Source organism: Dipodomys merriami, unplaced genomic scaffold (assembly GCF_024711535.1).
Source record: "Dipodomys merriami isolate MVZ:Mamm:240054 unplaced genomic scaffold, mDipMer1.0.p SCAF_45, whole genome shotgun sequence".
Taxonomy (NCBI): Eukaryota; Metazoa; Chordata; class Mammalia; order Rodentia; family Heteromyidae; genus Dipodomys; species Dipodomys merriami.
This window is the reverse complement of record NW_027206013.1, coordinates 7,284,223-7,301,557: the sequence shown is the minus strand read 5'-3', so window position 1 is coordinate 7,301,557 and position 17,335 is coordinate 7,284,223. Positions and strand designations below refer to the sequence as shown.

Here is a 17,335-nt window from a genome sequence, read left to right as displayed (position 1 = left end):
GGGGCTCGGAGGAGCGGGCGCGGCGGGCGGGCGCGGGGCGGTCGGAGCGGAGAGGCCCGAGCGGCGCCGCCCCCGCCGCCCCGTGCGGGGGGGTGGGGGGAGATCCCCGGCTGGGAGCCCGACGAGGAGCGCGGCGGCATGGGCCGGCGGCCCGGGGCGCGGGGGCGCTAGGCCCCCGGAGGGGCGGCCCCCCGCCTCGCCGCCGCGCGCCCCGCCCGCGCCCGCCGCCCCCGGGGCCGCCGGCGGCCCATGAGCCCCGGCCTCAAAGTTTGCGGCGGGCGGGCGGGCGCGGAGCCTCCAAGATGCCGTTCCACCCGGTGACGGCGGCGTTGATGTACCGGGGCATCTACACCGTGCCCAACCTGCTGTCGGAGCAGCGCCCGGTGGACATCCCCGAGGACGAGCTGGAGGGTGAGTGCGCGCGGGACCCCGGCCCGCGGCCCTACCTGTGCGCCAGGTGAGGCGCGGGCGCGGGCGGGCGGGCGCCGCGCGGGGCCGGCCCCGGCCGCACCCCCGGCCCCCGGGGCGCCGCCGCAGGGGGTCGTGGGGGGGGGCGCCCGGCCCCTGCCCGCGTGGCCCCCGGCGCTGCGGAAACTTGCCGGGCCCCGCAGCGGGGTCACGGGGCCGCGCAGCCCGCGGGCTGACGGTGCGGTGCGGCGGCGCGGCGGGGCCGGGGCGGGGGAGGGGGGGGATCGGAGCGGGGTCCCCCAGCCCCGAGCACCCGCATCCCGATCCCCTCCCTCCGCGGCGCCCGCCGGCGGCTCTGCGCTCGCATTGACATTCCGCTCGTGTCGCTTTAAAAAAAAATCCAATCCGCTCGGGCGGCGGGAGAAGGGGCGAGGGCGCCTGCGGGGCTCCCGCCCGGCCCCGGGGCGCCCCCGGCCCGCGCGCCGCCCGCGCCCCTTCCCCGCGCTCCCGCGGGGACCCCCAGCCCGTAGCGCCGGCCCGGCGGCGGCGAGGCGGTGGCGACAACAAGTGGCCGGGGTTGGGCGGCTCAGTCGCCGTAGCCGAGCCTGGAAGGGAAGGCAGAGGGGCCGGGACCCTAGCTCCCCCTCCCCGGCTCCTCCGCCTCGCGGACGCGAAGGGGAGCCCCGCGCCGCGGGCCGGGGGCCGGGGCGGGACCCGGGGTCGGGGCCGGGCCGTGAGACCCCCCGGGGCCTGCCCAGCGCCCCGCTTTCCCTGCAGAGCTGGGGGAGGCGCCCGGGAGTCCCCTCCCCCAGACCTCCTGGGGTCCCCAATGGGCCGGAGTTGGGGGGGCTGTGGGCTGACGACCCCGAGTCTTGGCTTCTTAGGATCCGCGGTCGGCTGCGATCCCCAGAGCTTGACCCTGGCTCTCGGTTCCTTGGGTCCGGAGGGGGGGGTGTCTCTGAGACCTGGGGCTCATCGGGGCCCGCAGAGTGCCGCTGAAGGACCACCGCAGTTGAGGAGGAGGAACCGAGAAAGCAGCCAGGGAGGAAGGTCTTCCCAAGCCCCATGGGGACCGATCTTGGAGGGGAATCAGATCGGGATGGGGGAAGACCTGGAGAGAAAAGGCAGCTGCCACCACTAAGCTCACTGCACCACAGGCCACGAGCCACCTGCTCCTCACCCCCAGCCCCCAAGCTTTTCAGGGGCCAAGGAGACAAGGTCTGGACTCGAGGCAGGCAGGACAGATGGAGGGACGCGCGGGCCCCGGACCTGACCTCAGCGGTTACACTCAGAGTCTAGGTTCTCACCAGTCTGGGCCAAAGCCCAGGATCCAGAGCCTCCTCCAGGGCCTAGGGGAAGGAAGGGACGGGACGAGGGCGAGAAGGCAGCGGATGGGGCATGGGCATCTGTCCTCATCTTCCATCTTTATCCCCTGCATCCCTTGGGCCTTCCCAGACCTCCTGCCTGTTCCCCATTCAAGGCCCTTGCCCATCCCTTCCTCCTGGTCTCATAAGACAGTGAATGGTCAATCTGTCTCCGACCTTAGGCAGACTCTGCCTCATTCCCTCCCCCTGACTTTTGGCACCCCAGGATTCTGGAACCCCCAGGCCAGACCTCCCTGGTTTGCTTCTCTCCTGACCCCCAGTTCTGGAGTGCACTCTGAGGAAGGGGAGGTGGCAAGCCTGCAGGGTGGGCACAGATGCCGCAGGCTCCCCTGGGCCATGGAGCAGTTAAGCTGGCAGAAGCCCACTCGTTAGTCACCACCGCCACTCACACTGCTTCGGTGCCGTCCCCTTCTCCTGTGCTAGGAGAGGGGCCCTCGTGCCAGGGGCACCTGAAGGGCAGAGCCATCCCGACGCTGTCCGGGGGGGTGGGGCACGGAGCCAGCAGGTGTCTGTGGGCATCCACCGATGAAAGCAAAGTCCTCCTCAACAAACCCCCTTTCTAGTTGCAGAAACCCCCAAAGCTCTCCGCAGGCCTGGGCTCCTTGCGGTGGTCCTTGGATGGTGAGACCGGGTGGAGAGGCTCAGATGCCCCTGCGGCCCCCACTGTCTCTCTGACGTACACTAGTGCCCCTGCCCCGGGGTGGTCTGGGTAAGACCCAGGCCCTTGATGGGAGGAGATGACTGGTGAAGAAGCCACATGCGCCAGCAAGAGGGAGCGCGGGGGCCTGGGATGCCATAGATCGTCCGTGCCTGCCTGCTGCAGAGCCAGGGGCGGTCAATCTGCGTGAGAAGGGCCTGGATAGGAAGTGGGGAGCACAGAGTTGAGATGAGGGCTTTCCTAGTCAGGTAGCACTGGGTCTTAGTCTGCACACTCACGGAGGGACCCTAGGCAATTCCTTGCTTCTCTGAGCCTTGATTTCCCCATCTGTAAAAGGGGGTTGGCATTGCCCTCGCCAGCACTGCTGATGGTCAAGAATGCCCAAACATAGCCGGGGAGAGGGAAGAGGGGACCCTGCAGAGGTGAGCCTGGAGCATGGGCATAGGGCATGGGCTGAGGAGTGTGGGCTGGGGGGGGCTCAGGAAGCTGGGGGACAGGACTGGGTCTGGCAGAGGCACAGGCCCAGGGGAGCTGTGGATGGTAGTTGGCAGGGTAAGGCCATAGCTGGGCAGAGCCCACTTAGTCCCTGTGAGGGAGAGGCAGGAGTTCTTCTACATTCCTTTGCTCTGAACACCCCAATGTCAGCCCACAGCAGAGGCCTCGAGACACCCAGGGCTGGTTCAGAGACATTGGGGGCTAGTGGGGTCCAGAAGATGGAATCAGGGATGGTTGGCAAGAGAGAGGAGAAAGGCAGGCAGGAAGGCCACCAGGTTGTCAGTCCAGGCTAATAGTGGAGTCTGGGTTGCAGGGAGCAAATAGGGGGTCTTTGAGGCAAGGAAAGGCTGAGGAGCCCCCTTCCTGCCCCTGGTCCCTGCGGCCCAACAGTCGCCTCTGCACAGGCCAGGGACTCCGGGATGCTGGGGAGGTGCGGCGCAGGGCCAATGCCGCGGAGCCTGGCAGCCTCTGCAGAGGATGGGCGCTGCCCCCTCCTGTGACCTCCAGCCTGTGTCCCCCTCCGAACTCCATCACAGAGAGGACATGGGCGTCCATGGGGGCCTGCTGGGGACACCGCCCTACCACAGCTCCGCAGGTTGGGGAGGGGAGCACGGGAGGTCAGGGTGAAGGTGATTGGATTGGGGGTGGTGGAGGAGACAGCATCAGCCTGGAAACCTGGTGGCCCTGCCAGCCCATTCCCGGGCCAGGCAGCCCTATGCCAAGACGGAGCGCACAAGCTTCCCTTGGCCTCGCGGGGTGGGGAGCGGAGTGAGGCTTTCGGGGAAACGTACCCAGCTGCTGGCGCACAGGGACAGTGATGACACCCACCCCGTCAGGGAACCCCACAGAGGCCCGGCCCCAGCCTGACTCCTAGGTGAGGGGCCTGAGGCCCGGAGACACCAGGGCCTTGCTCAGGCCACTTGGCTGCAGAGTGGTGTAGAGCCAGAGTCTGAGCCCAAGCTTTGGGTCCTGGGCCCAGCCAGCAGGCGGGCCAGCCTGGCGTCCCGAGTTCACCCAGTCCTCCTTCTCCTTCCGGCTCTCCCATCTGGGATGAGCTGATTTACAGCATCCACCCTGAGCCAGGCTCAGCCAGGGACTTGTATGCCTAATTTTCTTGCTTACTCATCAAGCAAGTCCCATTGTACAGATGAGCAAGTCCCTGCCCAAGGTCACCCTGCCAGGATAGAGGAGAACTGGGATTTGAACCTGGGTCCCTGTGACACTCCCTGGCTGAGCTGGCCCCTGAACTGGGTCTCCATGGGCAAATGGAAGCTGGCGGGAGCCGGGACGGGGCCGTGGCGTAGCCGGCTGTGCTGAGAGGGTGCGGGAAGGGCGCACGAATGGGGAGGTGGCAGGCTGTGGATTTACCTGGCAAAGGTCAGCCTGTCGTCCGACATGCACCCCAAGATTCACCTGCCCCTTCCTGCCCCCACTTCGGCCTGTCATCTGTTCATGCACCCCAAGATTCACTTGCCCTCTGCCATCCCCTCTCCTAGCTCCACCTCACATCCTGTCCCCCCACATCCAATGTGCTTCCTCGGGGCCTCCAGGAAAGGAGCCGGAAAAGCCCAGGCAACCCTGGAAGGGAGAGCCACGAGGAAGAGACAGCCTGAACCTCAGCCCACTGCAGGGGAGGGGCAGCTGCCACTGTGGCCTCTCTAACTTTGTACCCCACTTTGAGAACTCCCCAAAGGGCCTCAGACTCAGAAGGATACAGTGCTTGTCCCCAGGCACCTCCAAACCACCTCCACCTCCACCTCCATCTCCTTTTCTGTGGGTGATCCATAGAGCGGGAACAGACTCTGGAACAGACTCTGGGGACCGGGCGAGGGACGGGCAGTGCCGGCCTCCCCTTCCTGCCTTCCCTGGGGGCCCGGCTGTGGCCTCTGCTCTGAGTCCTTCCTCGGTCTCTGCCGTCTGCCTTTCGGCCTTCATTCAGCACGTGTGCACGGATGTTGTTTCAGGTCATGGGGACAAGTCATGAATGAGGACCCCCATCCCCTAGCCTCTCTCTTATGGTACTCACAGTCCATCAAGGGGGGAAAACAGGTTTGTGAGGGGCAGGAAAGAGCCAGAGTTAGCCTGGAGAGGGGCAGGGGATGAGGCAGAGGGCCGGCCTGCAACAGAACTGCCATCGGGGTCAGAGTCACCCGTGATCAAAGCCTAGAAGTAAATCCCGAGAGGGTCTCGGGGCTGAGTTCATGTCACAGGGGTAGGGGAGAAGGGGGAGATAGCCAGCCCCCCACATGTATGCATGCATACCTCCCCGTCTGCCACAGACTGGCAGCTGCCCTGAGTCTCCACAGCAGCCTGCTTCTGTGCCTCCAGTCACGGGAGCATACTATACTGCCCCTTCAGGAAATGGCTGGACCCCAGAAATGGTTGTTGGTATTGGTCTTGCTTAGACTTCCCTGAGTTCAGGATCTGCAGACACCCACAGGTCTGGCTGGGCCCAACCCAGCTGCTCCCCTTGGCCCTGGCCCTAGGGCTACTGGCTGAGACACGAGAGTCTCAGGCCTTACTCATAATGGCCTGGGGCCCAGGCCATTTGAGCACTAGTTCTGTTTCCACCTGCCCGCAAGATTTGGCACTGGTGGCCGAGTCTGTGAGGGCTGGGACCTTGGTTCAAGACTCTGCCATGAGCCATGGCTCCCAGTCCGTGGTGGGGCCAACAGGCTGGGCTTCCCTGTCACCCAGGAGATCCGGGGAACAGCTTCAAAGTATAGGATCCTACTAAAGTTTTAGGGCTCACAGCTCACTTGTAGCAACAGCTTTTAAACGCAGTGGAGCCCGGCCAGCTATTGGGCCTTTTTTGCTGGATCTCTAGCATGTGGAGTCTCGTGTCTGCATAGCACATGTACACACACACACACACACGTGCAGCTCCACTCTGCCCTTTGGGTGAACAACTTAGGCAAAAGCCAGGAGACTACCAAGGAAGCAAGGAGAACTTTAGGCCGCGGGTATCTAGTGGATTGAGATCTGCCCTGCCCCCGAAGGAAAATACAAAGATGATAGGCTGGGGTCCCCTAACCCAGCCTGTCTGACGTTGTTCTGCCCATTTGGTTGTGGCTACTATGGAATCCAGCCCTAGGTCATAGAGTTACTCCAGGATTCCAGCCAAGTGCATTGCTGCCCACTGGAGTCATGCAGGTTGTCAGGCCTCGCTCACCCTCTCTGTTCAATGGGGTAGGGACCCGCACTGGATCTTCTGTCCCGTTTCTGTCTGATCCCAGGCTGAGGCGATCTGAGCCCAGCCATCAGCTGGAGCCACTAACAGGTCACTACAGGCACATGCGGCTGGTGCTTAGAGCTGAGCTGGGAGAGAAAGCTCAGTGGGACCGGGCTGCAGAAGGAGGGAGGGGGCTGGAAGGAGCTTGCGTGCGCGCGCGTGTGTGTTTGTGTGTGTGTGTGTGTGTGCACACGCACGCACGCGTGTGTGCTGGGAACCCTTCTCAGAAGCCACCTTGGCCAGCAGCGTCCTCGTCCTCCTTGCACCCGCCACACGGGGTCGTCGTGAGCACACCAGGAGAGCCGTGCGTGCTCAGGCCTCAGGGCGGCCATGGTTCCTGGGTCGTGCATTCTCTACCCGCCAGGAATGCATCCGTGCCCTGACTGGTCCCCACCTCTGCAGGCTCCGGGTGGCCCCTCAGATCCTCCCGATCTGTTGGGGACAGGCTGAGGCCCCAGCCTGTTCTTCTCCCCTGCAGAGATCCGTGAGGCCTTCAAAGTGTTTGACCGAGATGGCAACGGCTTCATCTCCAAGCAGGAGCTGGGCACAGCCATGCGCTCGCTGGGCTACATGCCCAATGAGGTGGAGCTGGAGGTGATCATCCAGAGGCTGGACATGGACGGTGAGCATCACACCCAGGCCCCCGTCCCCACTGAGCCACTGAGGCCGAGCCTACACCTGGGCTTCTTGGAGCCACCTCAGAGCCCACGGCAGGCTGCAGCATGGTCTGGCTGTTTCTCAGACACAGAGGGTGTGACAGTCTTAGTTACGTGGGGTGGGGGACAACGGCTGCTCCCCCACTCTCTGTAGTCTGAGAAATTTCAAAGTATGACAAAGAAGAAAGCGTGTAATAAACATCCCAGATCCTGTCACCTCAAAGTCATTTAATTGGTTGTTTTTGCCACCTGGCATTTATGAAGGGGCGTGGGGAGCCACAGAGGATTCTAGCAGACTGGCTGGGCCTCACCTCCTGGCCGTGCACCCCACTCTCCACATCTCCCACCCCCAGGGCCCGTCACACTGGGTCTCCACATCTGCCAAGAGCTTGGCATGTTCAGTGCTCTAGGCACAGGAGGTGCCAGTCTGAGGTCACGTGCACCAGGACTCCACCCCAGACCCTTTGGGAACTAGGGTCCCTGCTCAGTGCGGGTTTCCATCCGGATTGGCTCTGTGCCCACTCTAGGTGACGGCCAGGTGGACTTCGAGGAGTTTGTGACCCTCCTGGGACCCAAGCTGTCTACGTCAGGGATCCCAGAGAAGTTCCATGGCACCGACTTCGACACAGTCTTCTGGAAGGTACAGCCCCAGGCTGGACGGCCTGGGGGGGGGGGGGGAATCCCGGGGCCTGCCAGTGCCAGGCTGTGCTGAGGGGAGGACTGGGCCACTCCAGGCTTCTGTCCACATGTCCTGCCGCCCCAAGGCCCCGGGCGAGGCAGGTGCTGGACAATGGAGTGAGCCGTGGGAAGCAGGGCTCCTGCGGCTGCAGGGTGCTCGGTGGGGATGGCGGTGAGCACTGTCCCCCCCCATCCCCAGTGCGACATGCAGAAGCTGACGGTGGACGAGCTGAAGCGGCTGCTCTACGACACTTTCTGCGAGCACCTGTCCATGAAGGACATCGAGAACATCATCATGACGGAGGAGGAGAGCCACCTGGGCACCGCCGAGGAGTGCCCCGTGGATGTGGAGAGTGAGTGGCCGACCCTGCAGCTCTGAGGCTGGGCTTCCCTGGTTAGTGAGAATGGCCTGGGGCGGGGGTGGGGCTCCTCGCCAGCCTCCAGCCTTATCATCATCCTCTCTCCCTGGGTGGAGCCTGGGCCCAAGCGCAGGCAGCTCCTGATTCCATCCCTCCCATCCCCTTCTGTCTCCGTGTTCCCGGTGGGCGGCCACAGCCTGCTCCAACCAGCAGATCCGCCAGACGTGTGTGCGCAAGAGTCTCATCTGCGCCTTCGCCATCGCCTTCATCATCAGCGTCATGCTCATTGCAGCCAACCAGGTGCTGCGCAGTGGCATGAAGTAGGCGCCGCCTGGCGCATGCAGTGCCGGGCCCGCTGCGCACCACCATCGCCGCCCGCAGCCCCGTCCCTCAGCTGGCTCCCAGGTCCACCACCCACAGGTACTCCAGGGCCCGGACGTCTGGCCGCTGTACCCCTCTCGCCCCACAGGCCTTGCATGGAGCTGGGGCCCGGCTGTGGAGGACCTGGAGGTGGCTCTGAGGATGGCCCCCAGGCCCCGCCACCCTGCCCTCACCCAGTCTCTATGTAGCGCTAACTTCCCAATGTCCCAGGGGTCCTGGGAAATGGAGGAATTTAATTAGAGAGGAACCCCCAGCACCCAGCCACTGCTATGGTCCCTTAGGCAGGACAGGCATCCTGAATCCACAGGGCAGACGAGGCAGAGGCTGCTGGCCTTCTTCCAGAGAAGGGTCCCTGCCTCTGACCCTCCTTCAGCCCAAACCCAGTCCTCCTCCCCCACACCTGCTGGTGCCCAAGCCTGCCGATCTCACGGGCAGTGGCCTGAGACCTGACCTGGGTTTGCCTTCGGAGAACCTCGCGCCCCCCCCCCCCCCCGCCACCAAAGGCCCTGTAACTAAAGGCTGTATTTCCTCCCCCATCCCACCCCACAGCACAGAACCCAGAACTGGAATCTACTGGGGAGGAAGCAGGGCTGAGGCTGGGAGGGCCTGACTAGCTAGGCAGCCAGGGCACCGAGGCCTCTGGCTAGAACTGTGGGAGACCACCCGCTGGGCCGAGGAGCTGGTATAACCCAAGAGGCACGGTGAGCCACTCCTCCTGGCCCCCCACTCCTCTGCACCAAATGCTTAATGCCAGCTTGGCACGGGCGACGTGGAGGCTGCGAGTTCTGCCAGTCTGGGATGGCAGATGGAGGCCTGGGGCGCCTCTCTGCAGACTTGGGCTGCTTACCACCTGGGCACCTCTGCCAGGCTGAGGCTCTGCCCCTGACCAGGGACGGGGGGACGCAGCTGAGAATACCGGCAGGAGAAACACACACCACCACCAAGACGCTTCCTGTCCAAACATCTGGAAGTTTCCTTGCCCATCTTCTGAAGACAGTGGAATGGGGGGAGGGGGAGCTGCCTGGTGCAGACTGGGACCAGAGGGCAGTTGGTATGGGAGGCCTGGGGAAGGCCAGGCCCAGAGCCTGGGGGCACAGCAGGAAGGGGGCTCTGAACCCCAGTACAAAAAGTTGTCTTTATTGTGACGGGATAGTTGATTGGGTGAGAGTCTGGTGGGGACTGTGAGCTCAGCCCCACTGGACTCTGGGCTGCAGGGGCCACCCCCCAGGTGGGGGTGCCCGCAGGGAGGGGGGCAACTCCTGCACTGGCGGCCAGCCCATGGGGTACTGGAAGACGGTGGCTCTGATGGGTTCAGCCCTAGAGAGAGAGAGGGCAGAGCATCAGAATGGGCACAGCCTAGACCCAGCGCATGCTCCGGGACCCTGGCCGTGGGGAGGGCCCACTGTCTGCATGACCTGCTGAAAGACCCCGGAGCCGGCGCCTCCCCTCCAGGAACTGAGCCCTAGCAAAAAGCAGGTTTGTAGGCAGACACTGAGCCTCAAGACTGGTCTTGAGAAAATGGAAATAACCTTCGCGTCCACCCGTGGGGGACGAGGGCACACGCACAGCTGTGGCGAGAGTGCCACGCAGCCCGCCTGCTGCACCTGCACTACCGGGGCAGACGTGCTGGGAGAGGAGAGAAAGCCGCTTATAAAATAATGTATATAGCATGATACTATTTTTGTTTAAAGATATATAACATATATAAATGCATAAAAAAAATCCTGGAAGTCACCTTAAAATGTCAACTGGTTCTCTCTGAGTGGTGCAGTTGTGGGTGGGTTTTTTTAAATCTACTTTTCAGAAGATTTACAGGCATGCACACCTTTTAAATCAGAAAAAAAGTATTGTCTAATTTTTTTTAAAAAGGTGCCTGGGCCGGGTGCGGGCGGCTCACTCTTGGAACCCTAGCTACTCGGGAGGCTGAGATCTGAGGATTTGTCTGTGAGCTTCTTATCTCCAATGAAATCACAGAAGAAGCAGAAGTGGCACTGTGGTTCAAGTGGTAGAGGGCTAGCATGGAGCAAAACAAGCTTAGGGACAGTGCCCAGGCTCTGTGTTCAAGCCTCAGGACTGGCAAAAAGAAAAAAAAGCAAACAAACACCAAAAAACACCAACCGCTCCCCCTAAACTTCCCATGCTACTTGTTCTCCCCAGTCACCTCCCCTGAATGCAGGACGCCACTGGAAGGGCGGCTGGGACAAGGTGTCCTCTGTGTCCAGCCAGCTGACCAGGGCCTTCCCCGACCTGTTCCACGTTCAGACCCCTGCAGACTTGGCCCCTGCCATGGCTTCAGGGCTGCGGTAGCTTTTCTGGGGTGGAGCTCTCCAGGGAGCTCATGTCTCCCCGTGGGTTTGCAGCCCTCCAATGCACAGTAGGGACCAGGGGGTCTATGTCCCAAAGCGAGACCTGGCACCCAAAGGCCATCCAGTTTGCCTGCTTGTTGAAGGACCCATCAGTAGCCATGTGAACAGCACTATTGTAAGCCTAGAGAAACCTGAAGACTCCTCACAGGAGCCCCACTTTGCAGATGAGGAGAATGAGGTGCAAGTAACTTATGTCGCCCGGACATTGTCCCCTGACTCCATGGCCCAACCTTCAAGAAAGGGGAGACTCTGGCTTGGACGCCCTGTGGTCAAACCTCAGCAGAAAAAAGGAGGGCCAGGGGCCCGCGGGGGGCGGGGGCGGGGGCAGCGGCCCTGACAGTTTGCCAGGCCTGTCTGGGCCCGAGGGCTTCCGGAGCCCCGCTCGGCCTCGGGGGCTCTGCCGAGGGGACAGGACATCCCCTGCCTGGCGGTGCGCTGCCTGCTGGAAAGCCACACAGCAGCTCTTGACATGATTTATGGCACCGGGGAGATTTCATAAACTCCACTAGCCGCAGAGAAGGCTGGGTGTGGGGGAGGCTCCGCACAGTGGCTGCGAGGGAGAGCCCCAGCTGCCAGCCAGTCGCCCGCGCCCTGGGGGGTGACAGCAGGGCTCCCCCGGGGAGGGTGTGATCCTGGGGACCCCCAGCCTGAGCCTCAGGACGTTTCACAAGCGAAGCAGGCAGATTCCCCAAGCCACTGGCACACAGCGTGTGGGACCACGGCTCAGCACAGTGCTCTGTCTACCTAGTACCCCAACCGAAGGGCATCCTGAGTCGCTAGCCCCCAGCCCATAAAGTGAACCCTGACCCTGCTTCAGGGTTCTCCATAATAGAGGGGCACAGGTGAGCATGCACGGGACTCTGTGGCTTCAACTGGCCGCCCTGCTCTGCGCACAAGGATAGGAGCAGTTCCCTGGCACCTGCCCAGCCACGTCCTTATCAGAAGGAAATAGAGTCTTATGGAGGAGGATGGGCAGAACAGCAGCGCAGCCCAGAGGGGCGTTGGGGAGATTAGGAGGGATAAAGGCACAATCAGAAGAGCCAACAATAGGAAGCAGGGACAGCTCTGGCCGGGATTAGCCTGCTCACGCCTGTGGCCCACCCCGCGCTCCCTCCCTGGCTGCCCTCTGCTCCTGCCCGGCCTGCCCTTCAGGGTCGCTGTGCTGAGGGGATGTGCAGGGGTCCCCAGGCCACGCCCTAGGGAGCTCCTGTGTGCCCACAATTACAAGAAGGGCCGGCCGGCTCACCTGGGGGCTCTGACTTGCTGCAGGGGCCGAAGCCTACCAGGGCCAGGTAGTCCCTGCCTGGTGGGCCAGGCAGCAGAGACCCAGGCAGAAGCCCAAGGTCTACACCCCTGTCCCCCCACGAGGCCCACCGTGTTAACACCTGGTGATGGAGCCTCTGCTCTCCTAAATGTGCCCTCAGGGGTTCACAGATGAGCTACTGAGGTAGGGGACCAGGGAACAGGCACTGGAGGCCACAGTCTAGGGACCCAGGAGCTTCTGAGGTGCCCCACTTAGGGAGCTCTGTGGGAGGGGTCCGCGTTTGGCCCCTGGGCCTGGGCACTTCACACAAAGGACAGTCCAGATGGGGTGTCATTCCTCTGGGAGGGGCTGGGTCAGCGCTGTACCTGCTGCTTGGGGTGGAGCTCAGCCGCTTGCTCCTCTTCTCCAGCCAGTCCTCCAGACTGCCTTCAGGGAGCTCAGGGGCATCCACTGGCCACTCCCGGGCCCGCCTCTCCTCTATGGGGACAGGGAGACAGGTGAGGGTCATGATCCCACCTGCCTGAGTCCCTCCCTCCCCTACACAGTGAGAACTGCCAGCCTTGGGGGGCTACAGTGAGCTGAGGGGTGCAATCTGGCCTTTCAGTGCCCCCAGCTCACCCCCTCCATGCTGCTCCCGGAACCACAATCCCCGCTCTGCACCTCACGCTAGGCAATTAGAGGCAACACTAATTTCTCTCTCAAGCCTTGGGGAACTGGAAACAGGACAAAGAAGGCAAAGAGCCTTGCTTTCAGGAGAGCCCAAAGATGGGGTGCAGGAGCCAACACAGGCTGTAGAATGGGGTAGAATCTCAGCTCTGCTACTTGTCCAGTTTCTCACCCCGAGCAAGGTAATAAGCTTCTCTGTTTTTTCCTTTGGCCAGTACTTGAGTTTGAACTCAGGGCCTCACGCTTACTCTGCTTGTTTGCTTGGCTGGCACTCTACCATGTGAGCCACACCCCCAGCCCAGATTTTTGCTGCTTATTTTGGAGATGGTGGCTCGCTGACTCTTCTTCCTGGGCTGGCTTTGAACTATGGTCCTCTGGATCCCAATGGCTAGGACTGCAAGTGTGCGCCGCCAGCACCCAGCTGCCTCTGGTTTTTCTTCTCATATAATGTTTAGACAAAAACAATGCTTACTCACTGAACTCAAACCAAGCAACAAACAGAGTGTAGAGGCTGGGTAGAAGCAGGTGATGGGGGCAGAAGTCTCTAGGAACACTGGAAAGGGGCCTTGGGCCGGGGGAAACAAACTCATGGCACAACAAGCCCTCTGGGCCAGGTTCTAGGCTAAGAGCAGGCATCATCTCCCTAACCTGTAACAAGGGATTGACAGTCAGGACTCTACCTCTAAGAGATGCACCCACGTGCCAAGGCTTCAGGGGAGGTGATCTGGAACCCAAACTGCCAGCCGTCTGGGGCCTCACCTCCCTATCTCCAGGCCCAGTGGCTTATGTGCTCCCTTCCACGAGCCAACCATTCCCCGAGAGCCTGCGGCCAGTGACAGGCCGGAGACGCTGCCACTGCCAGGACTTGCTGGCCAGCCCCACAAGGCCTCCATGCCACTCTGAGAAAGCTCCTGGAAACCCTGCGTGGGTGCCAGGGCCACAGCCACCACTGTTGGCTCAGGGCGTGGAGCATGTGGATTGTGACTGGGCCCACCAGGCGCTGAGGCCAAGCTGCTGGGAAGCCACTGGGTAGTGGAGGAAACAGCAGCCCCCTGGGGCTGTGGGGCTCCCTGGAGGCCCTGTGCCAGGCGTGCTTCGCTACCTGTTCAGTGAGGGCAGACAAGAGGATGTCCATGAAAGCATCCAGACGGGACTTCCTTGTTCTCTAGCTGCAGAGTGAGCAGTGAACCCTAGGGGCAGATCCCAGTTTCCACAGAAGTGGAAATCACTAGATTGGGAGAACCCTGAAGCAGGGTCAGGGTTCACTTTAACAGCTTGGCCCAAGATTGTAGGGGAGGGCTGGGAAGATGGCTCAGTGGTAGAGCGCTTGCCTTGCATGCCTGAGGCCCTGGGTTCGATTCCTCAGCACCACATAAGCACAAAGAAAAAAGCCGGAAGTGGCGCTGTGGCTCAAGTGGTAGAGCGCTAGCCTTGAGCTGAAGAGCTGAGGGACAGCACCCAGGCCCAGAGTTCAGGCCCCACAACTGACAAAAAAAAAAAAAAAAGATTGTAGGGGATCTGTGAGGGAGGGGGCTAGGAAAGGCACAGGGAAGGAAGGAGGGAGGGAGGGAAGGAGGGAGGGACAGCCACAAATCACTGCCAGAGCCTGGCCCCAAGGCCGCTGAGGTATAACTTCAGGGCTCCTGGGAGGAAGCCATGTGTGTCTGGCCCTGTTCCCAGTTGGGGACTCAGGGATTCCCTGTCCCCCTGGTGGAATGGTGGCTGCCAATGAGGGAGAGGGGGAGGCACGGGCCGCTTCCCCAGGTCAAGTGCCATGCCTGCTCCCTGCTCATTCCTGCAGCATCCCGGTCCCCATGGCAACGCACCCTCCACCTGGATGCTCAGCTCCTGCAGGTCCCGCTCAGACATGTGGGAAAAGCGGCAGTTGGAGCCAAAGTCACACTGGCCTGCAAGGAGAAGACAGAGTTACCCCCCGTTTGGGAAGGACCCTAGCCAAGGATGGAGGGCCCCAGGGTTTCAGAGGCAGGACGTGAGAGCAGCAATCCTAGTTCCTAGTTCTCTTCTGGGGCTGGCACGAAGGCACTGGCAGCTTTGTCTGTGCAGTTAGTCCATCTCAACCAAGGTGACCAAGGTGTGCCTTGGAATAAGAGCACACTGGCCGTGTCCTCAGCCAGCGCCACCTAGCAGTGGCAAAGGCACATCAAGGCCAAGGCCAGGTCTGTGGGGGAGCCCCGATCTCAGGCCTGATGGCCATCTGAGGCAGCACTGTGTCCCAAGGAGAACAAGGCCATTCACTTGGCTTCCCTGGCTCTGGCTCAACAGCAGGACCTCTCCCCAGTGCTAAGCTCCCTCACAAGCCATGCCAGTGTGGTTTCCTTCTTTGCCTTGGCTGACAGGAAGCTCAGAGACAAACCCTTAGAGTATGTAATAGCAAGATGGCAAATTACCATCCTGGCTTGCCTTTTTAAACTTTGTGCTAGTACTGGAGCTTGAACTCAGGGCCTGCGCGCTGTCCTTTATTTTTTTTTTCCAAATCTAGCCTCTGTCACTTAAGCCATATCTCCACTTTGGATTTTTGGTGATTAATTGGAAATAAGAGTCACAGGGATTTTCCGCCCAGGCTGGTTTTGAAGCATGATCCTCAGATCTCAGCCTCTTGACTAGCTAGGATTACAGGTATGAGCCACTAGCACCTAGCTCCTGAACGTCCTTATAATCTCCAGAGCTTGCTTGCTCTCAGTGAGCCAATAAAATCACATGGTATATCTGAAGCAACAAAGACCAGCAGAGTTCAGCTCCTGGGGAGGCCCTGACTGACCACGCGGGCTTGGGAAGGTGGCTAGGGTTGAGTAGACATTCCAGAGATTCACGAAGGCTGTACAGGTGTTGCTGGTTCCCGAGGGGACCGGAGCGCAGCACAACCCTTTACCTGTCAGAAGGAACTTCCTGCAGGGCCGCTTGTTCTGTTCATCCAGCAAAATGGCGGCGGCATCTGTAAGAGAAAGGAGAGGCTGGGTTCAGATGGCTCCAGATTCCTCGGTGAGCCACAGAGGCATGGATTCATAAGGAAAGAAAAGAGCTTCCCACGCATGGAGTGTAAGCCAGGGCTGACAGCAGGCCAGGTGGCCTCTTCCCTTCCAGCCCACCCAGGACACGACAAGGAAGAAGCACTTTGAACTGTTCAAATTGGCAGTTCAAATCTAGGCTGGTAGACAAATCCGTGAGATTCTTCTCTCCAATTAGCCAACAAAAAGTGCCTGCCTAGTGAATGTGAGGCCTTGAGTTCAAACCAGATACCAAGAAAAAAAAAATCCAGGCACCATGAGACCTTTTTGTTGTTGTTGTTGTTGTTGTTGTTGTTGTGGGGTTTGAACTCAGGGCCTGAGCACTGTCCCTGAGCTCTTTTACTCAAGGCTAGTGCTCTACCACTTTGAGCCACAGTGCCACTTTTGGTTTTCCTGGAGGTTAATTAGAGATAAAAGACTTTCCTGCCTTGGCTGGCTTCAAACCACCATCCTTAGGTCTCAGCTTCCTGAGTACTAAGATTACAGGCCTGAACCACTGGCGCCGGCTTATCCTGTCTTTCTATCCTCTGTAAATCCCTAATTATAGACCTGGGCCACTAAAGACCACAGCAGTGGCCCCTAAGCTACATTACCTAATGATAGCATAGCCATCTTGGTTTGTGATGACAAAAATCACCTAACAAGACACATTCCTCAGACTGTATCCCTGCCAGTAAGAGACAGATAACTGCTTCAAAATAAAGATTTTTAAAAATCCCAGTGCCCAGGATGCCCGAGGGGCAAGGATGTCTCCACAGACAAGGTTGCAATCACTGCTCTGTTTTATCTTCTGACCCTAGCTGCAGTGCTCAGAGCCACTCTGGATGCTAACCTTAAACTATTTTCCTGTGACTAATCCTACCTCAGCTTTCATCATATATCTACAGTTTTAAATTTTGTGTGCTTCTTGGTAGAAAAGATTCAAATCTGTGAGTATGCCGGGCACAGCAGTATGTGCCTGGAGTCATAAGTACTCAGGAAGCTGAGGCAGGAGGATGGCCTGAACCCAAGAGTTCATGGCCAGACTGGGCAACATAGCAAAACAAAACAAGCTGTATGGCTCACATGGTAGAGTTCCAGTTGAGCAAGTACGTGGCCCTGAGTTTAAATTCCAGTCCCACCAGTTACTAGGGAGGCAGAGATCTGAAAGACAGTGATTCCTGTCAGGCAAAAAGAGAGATCCCATTTCAATTAATAAGCTGGGCATAGTGTCAGGGAATTATGATCCCAGCTATGGGGTAAAGCACAATCTCAGTTTGAGGCTGGCCCCAGGCAAAAAACACCAGACTGTATCTGAAAAATAACTAAAGCAAAAATAAGGGGCTAGAAGCAAGGCCCAAGTGATAGAGCATCTACCTAGAAGTGAGGCCCTGAGTTCAAACCCCAGTGGGGGGGGGGGGGGGGGAGGTCAGTCTTGAGCTTTGAACTGTGGGCCTCAGCTCTTCAGCTCAAGGTGAGCACTCCACCACTTGAGCCACAGTACCACTTGTGGTTTTCTGAGTGGTTTATTGGAGATAAGAGTCTCACTGGCTTTGAACCATAATCCTCATATCTCAGCCTCCTGAGTAGCTAGGATTACAGGCATGAGCCACCAGTGCCATTTAAAAAAAAATAAGAAAAAAATGTATATATACGGGGCTGGGAAGGTGGCTCAGTGGTAGAGCGCTTGCCTTGCATACATGAGGCCCTGGGTTCGATTCCTCAGCACTACATAAGCAAAAAGAAAAAAGCCGGAAGTGGCGCTGTGGCTCAAGTGGTAGA

At 60.1% G+C, this 17,335-nt stretch overlaps 2 protein-coding genes across 3 annotated transcripts in view; one reads left to right on the top strand and one right to left on the bottom strand.

Moving 5' to 3' along the window:
• The first annotated feature begins 235 nt into the window (after positions 1–235).
• Positions 236–9,270, top strand: Cabp7 (calcium binding protein 7). The gene is made up of 5 exons (XM_069994567.1): positions 236–411; positions 6,657–6,800; positions 7,362–7,474; positions 7,712–7,865; positions 8,068–9,270. Exons 1-5 carry the CDS (start codon positions 303–305, stop codon positions 8,193–8,195), a joined length of 648 nt encoding a protein of 215 aa, XP_069850668.1. The 5' UTR covers positions 236–302; the 3' UTR covers positions 8,196–9,270.
• A 98-nt stretch (positions 9,271–9,368) lies between these two features.
• The window catches only part of Zmat5 (zinc finger matrin-type 5), a 30,914-nt gene continuing 22,947 nt past the window's right edge, over positions 9,369–17,335 (bottom strand). For both annotated transcript variants that reach the window (XM_069994568.1, XM_069994569.1), the window contains 4 exons: positions 15,439–15,501; positions 14,375–14,455; positions 12,248–12,359; positions 9,369–9,569 (listed from right to left, as the gene is read on the bottom strand). In XM_069994568.1, coding sequence (XP_069850669.1) covers positions 9,440–9,569; positions 12,248–12,359; positions 14,375–14,455; positions 15,439–15,501 — 386 coding nt within the window. In that variant the 3' untranslated portion in view covers positions 9,369–9,439. The remainder of the gene's footprint in view (positions 9,570–12,247; positions 12,360–14,374; positions 14,456–15,438; positions 15,502–17,335) is intronic.

Bases quoted from the DNA above. Each gene is read 5' to 3' on its own strand.
- Cabp7 (XM_069994567.1), top strand. From the start codon at position 303: ATGCCGTTCCACCCGGTGACGGCGGCGTTGATGTACCGGGGCATCTAC. The intron at 7,475-7,711 runs GTACAGCCCCAG...CCCCATCCCCAG, and splicing joins TCGACACAGTCTTCTGGAAG to TGCGACATGCAGAAGCTGAC. The intron at 7,866-8,067 runs GTGAGTGGCCGA...GGGCGGCCACAG, and splicing joins GTGCCCCGTGGATGTGGAGA to CCTGCTCCAACCAGCAGATC.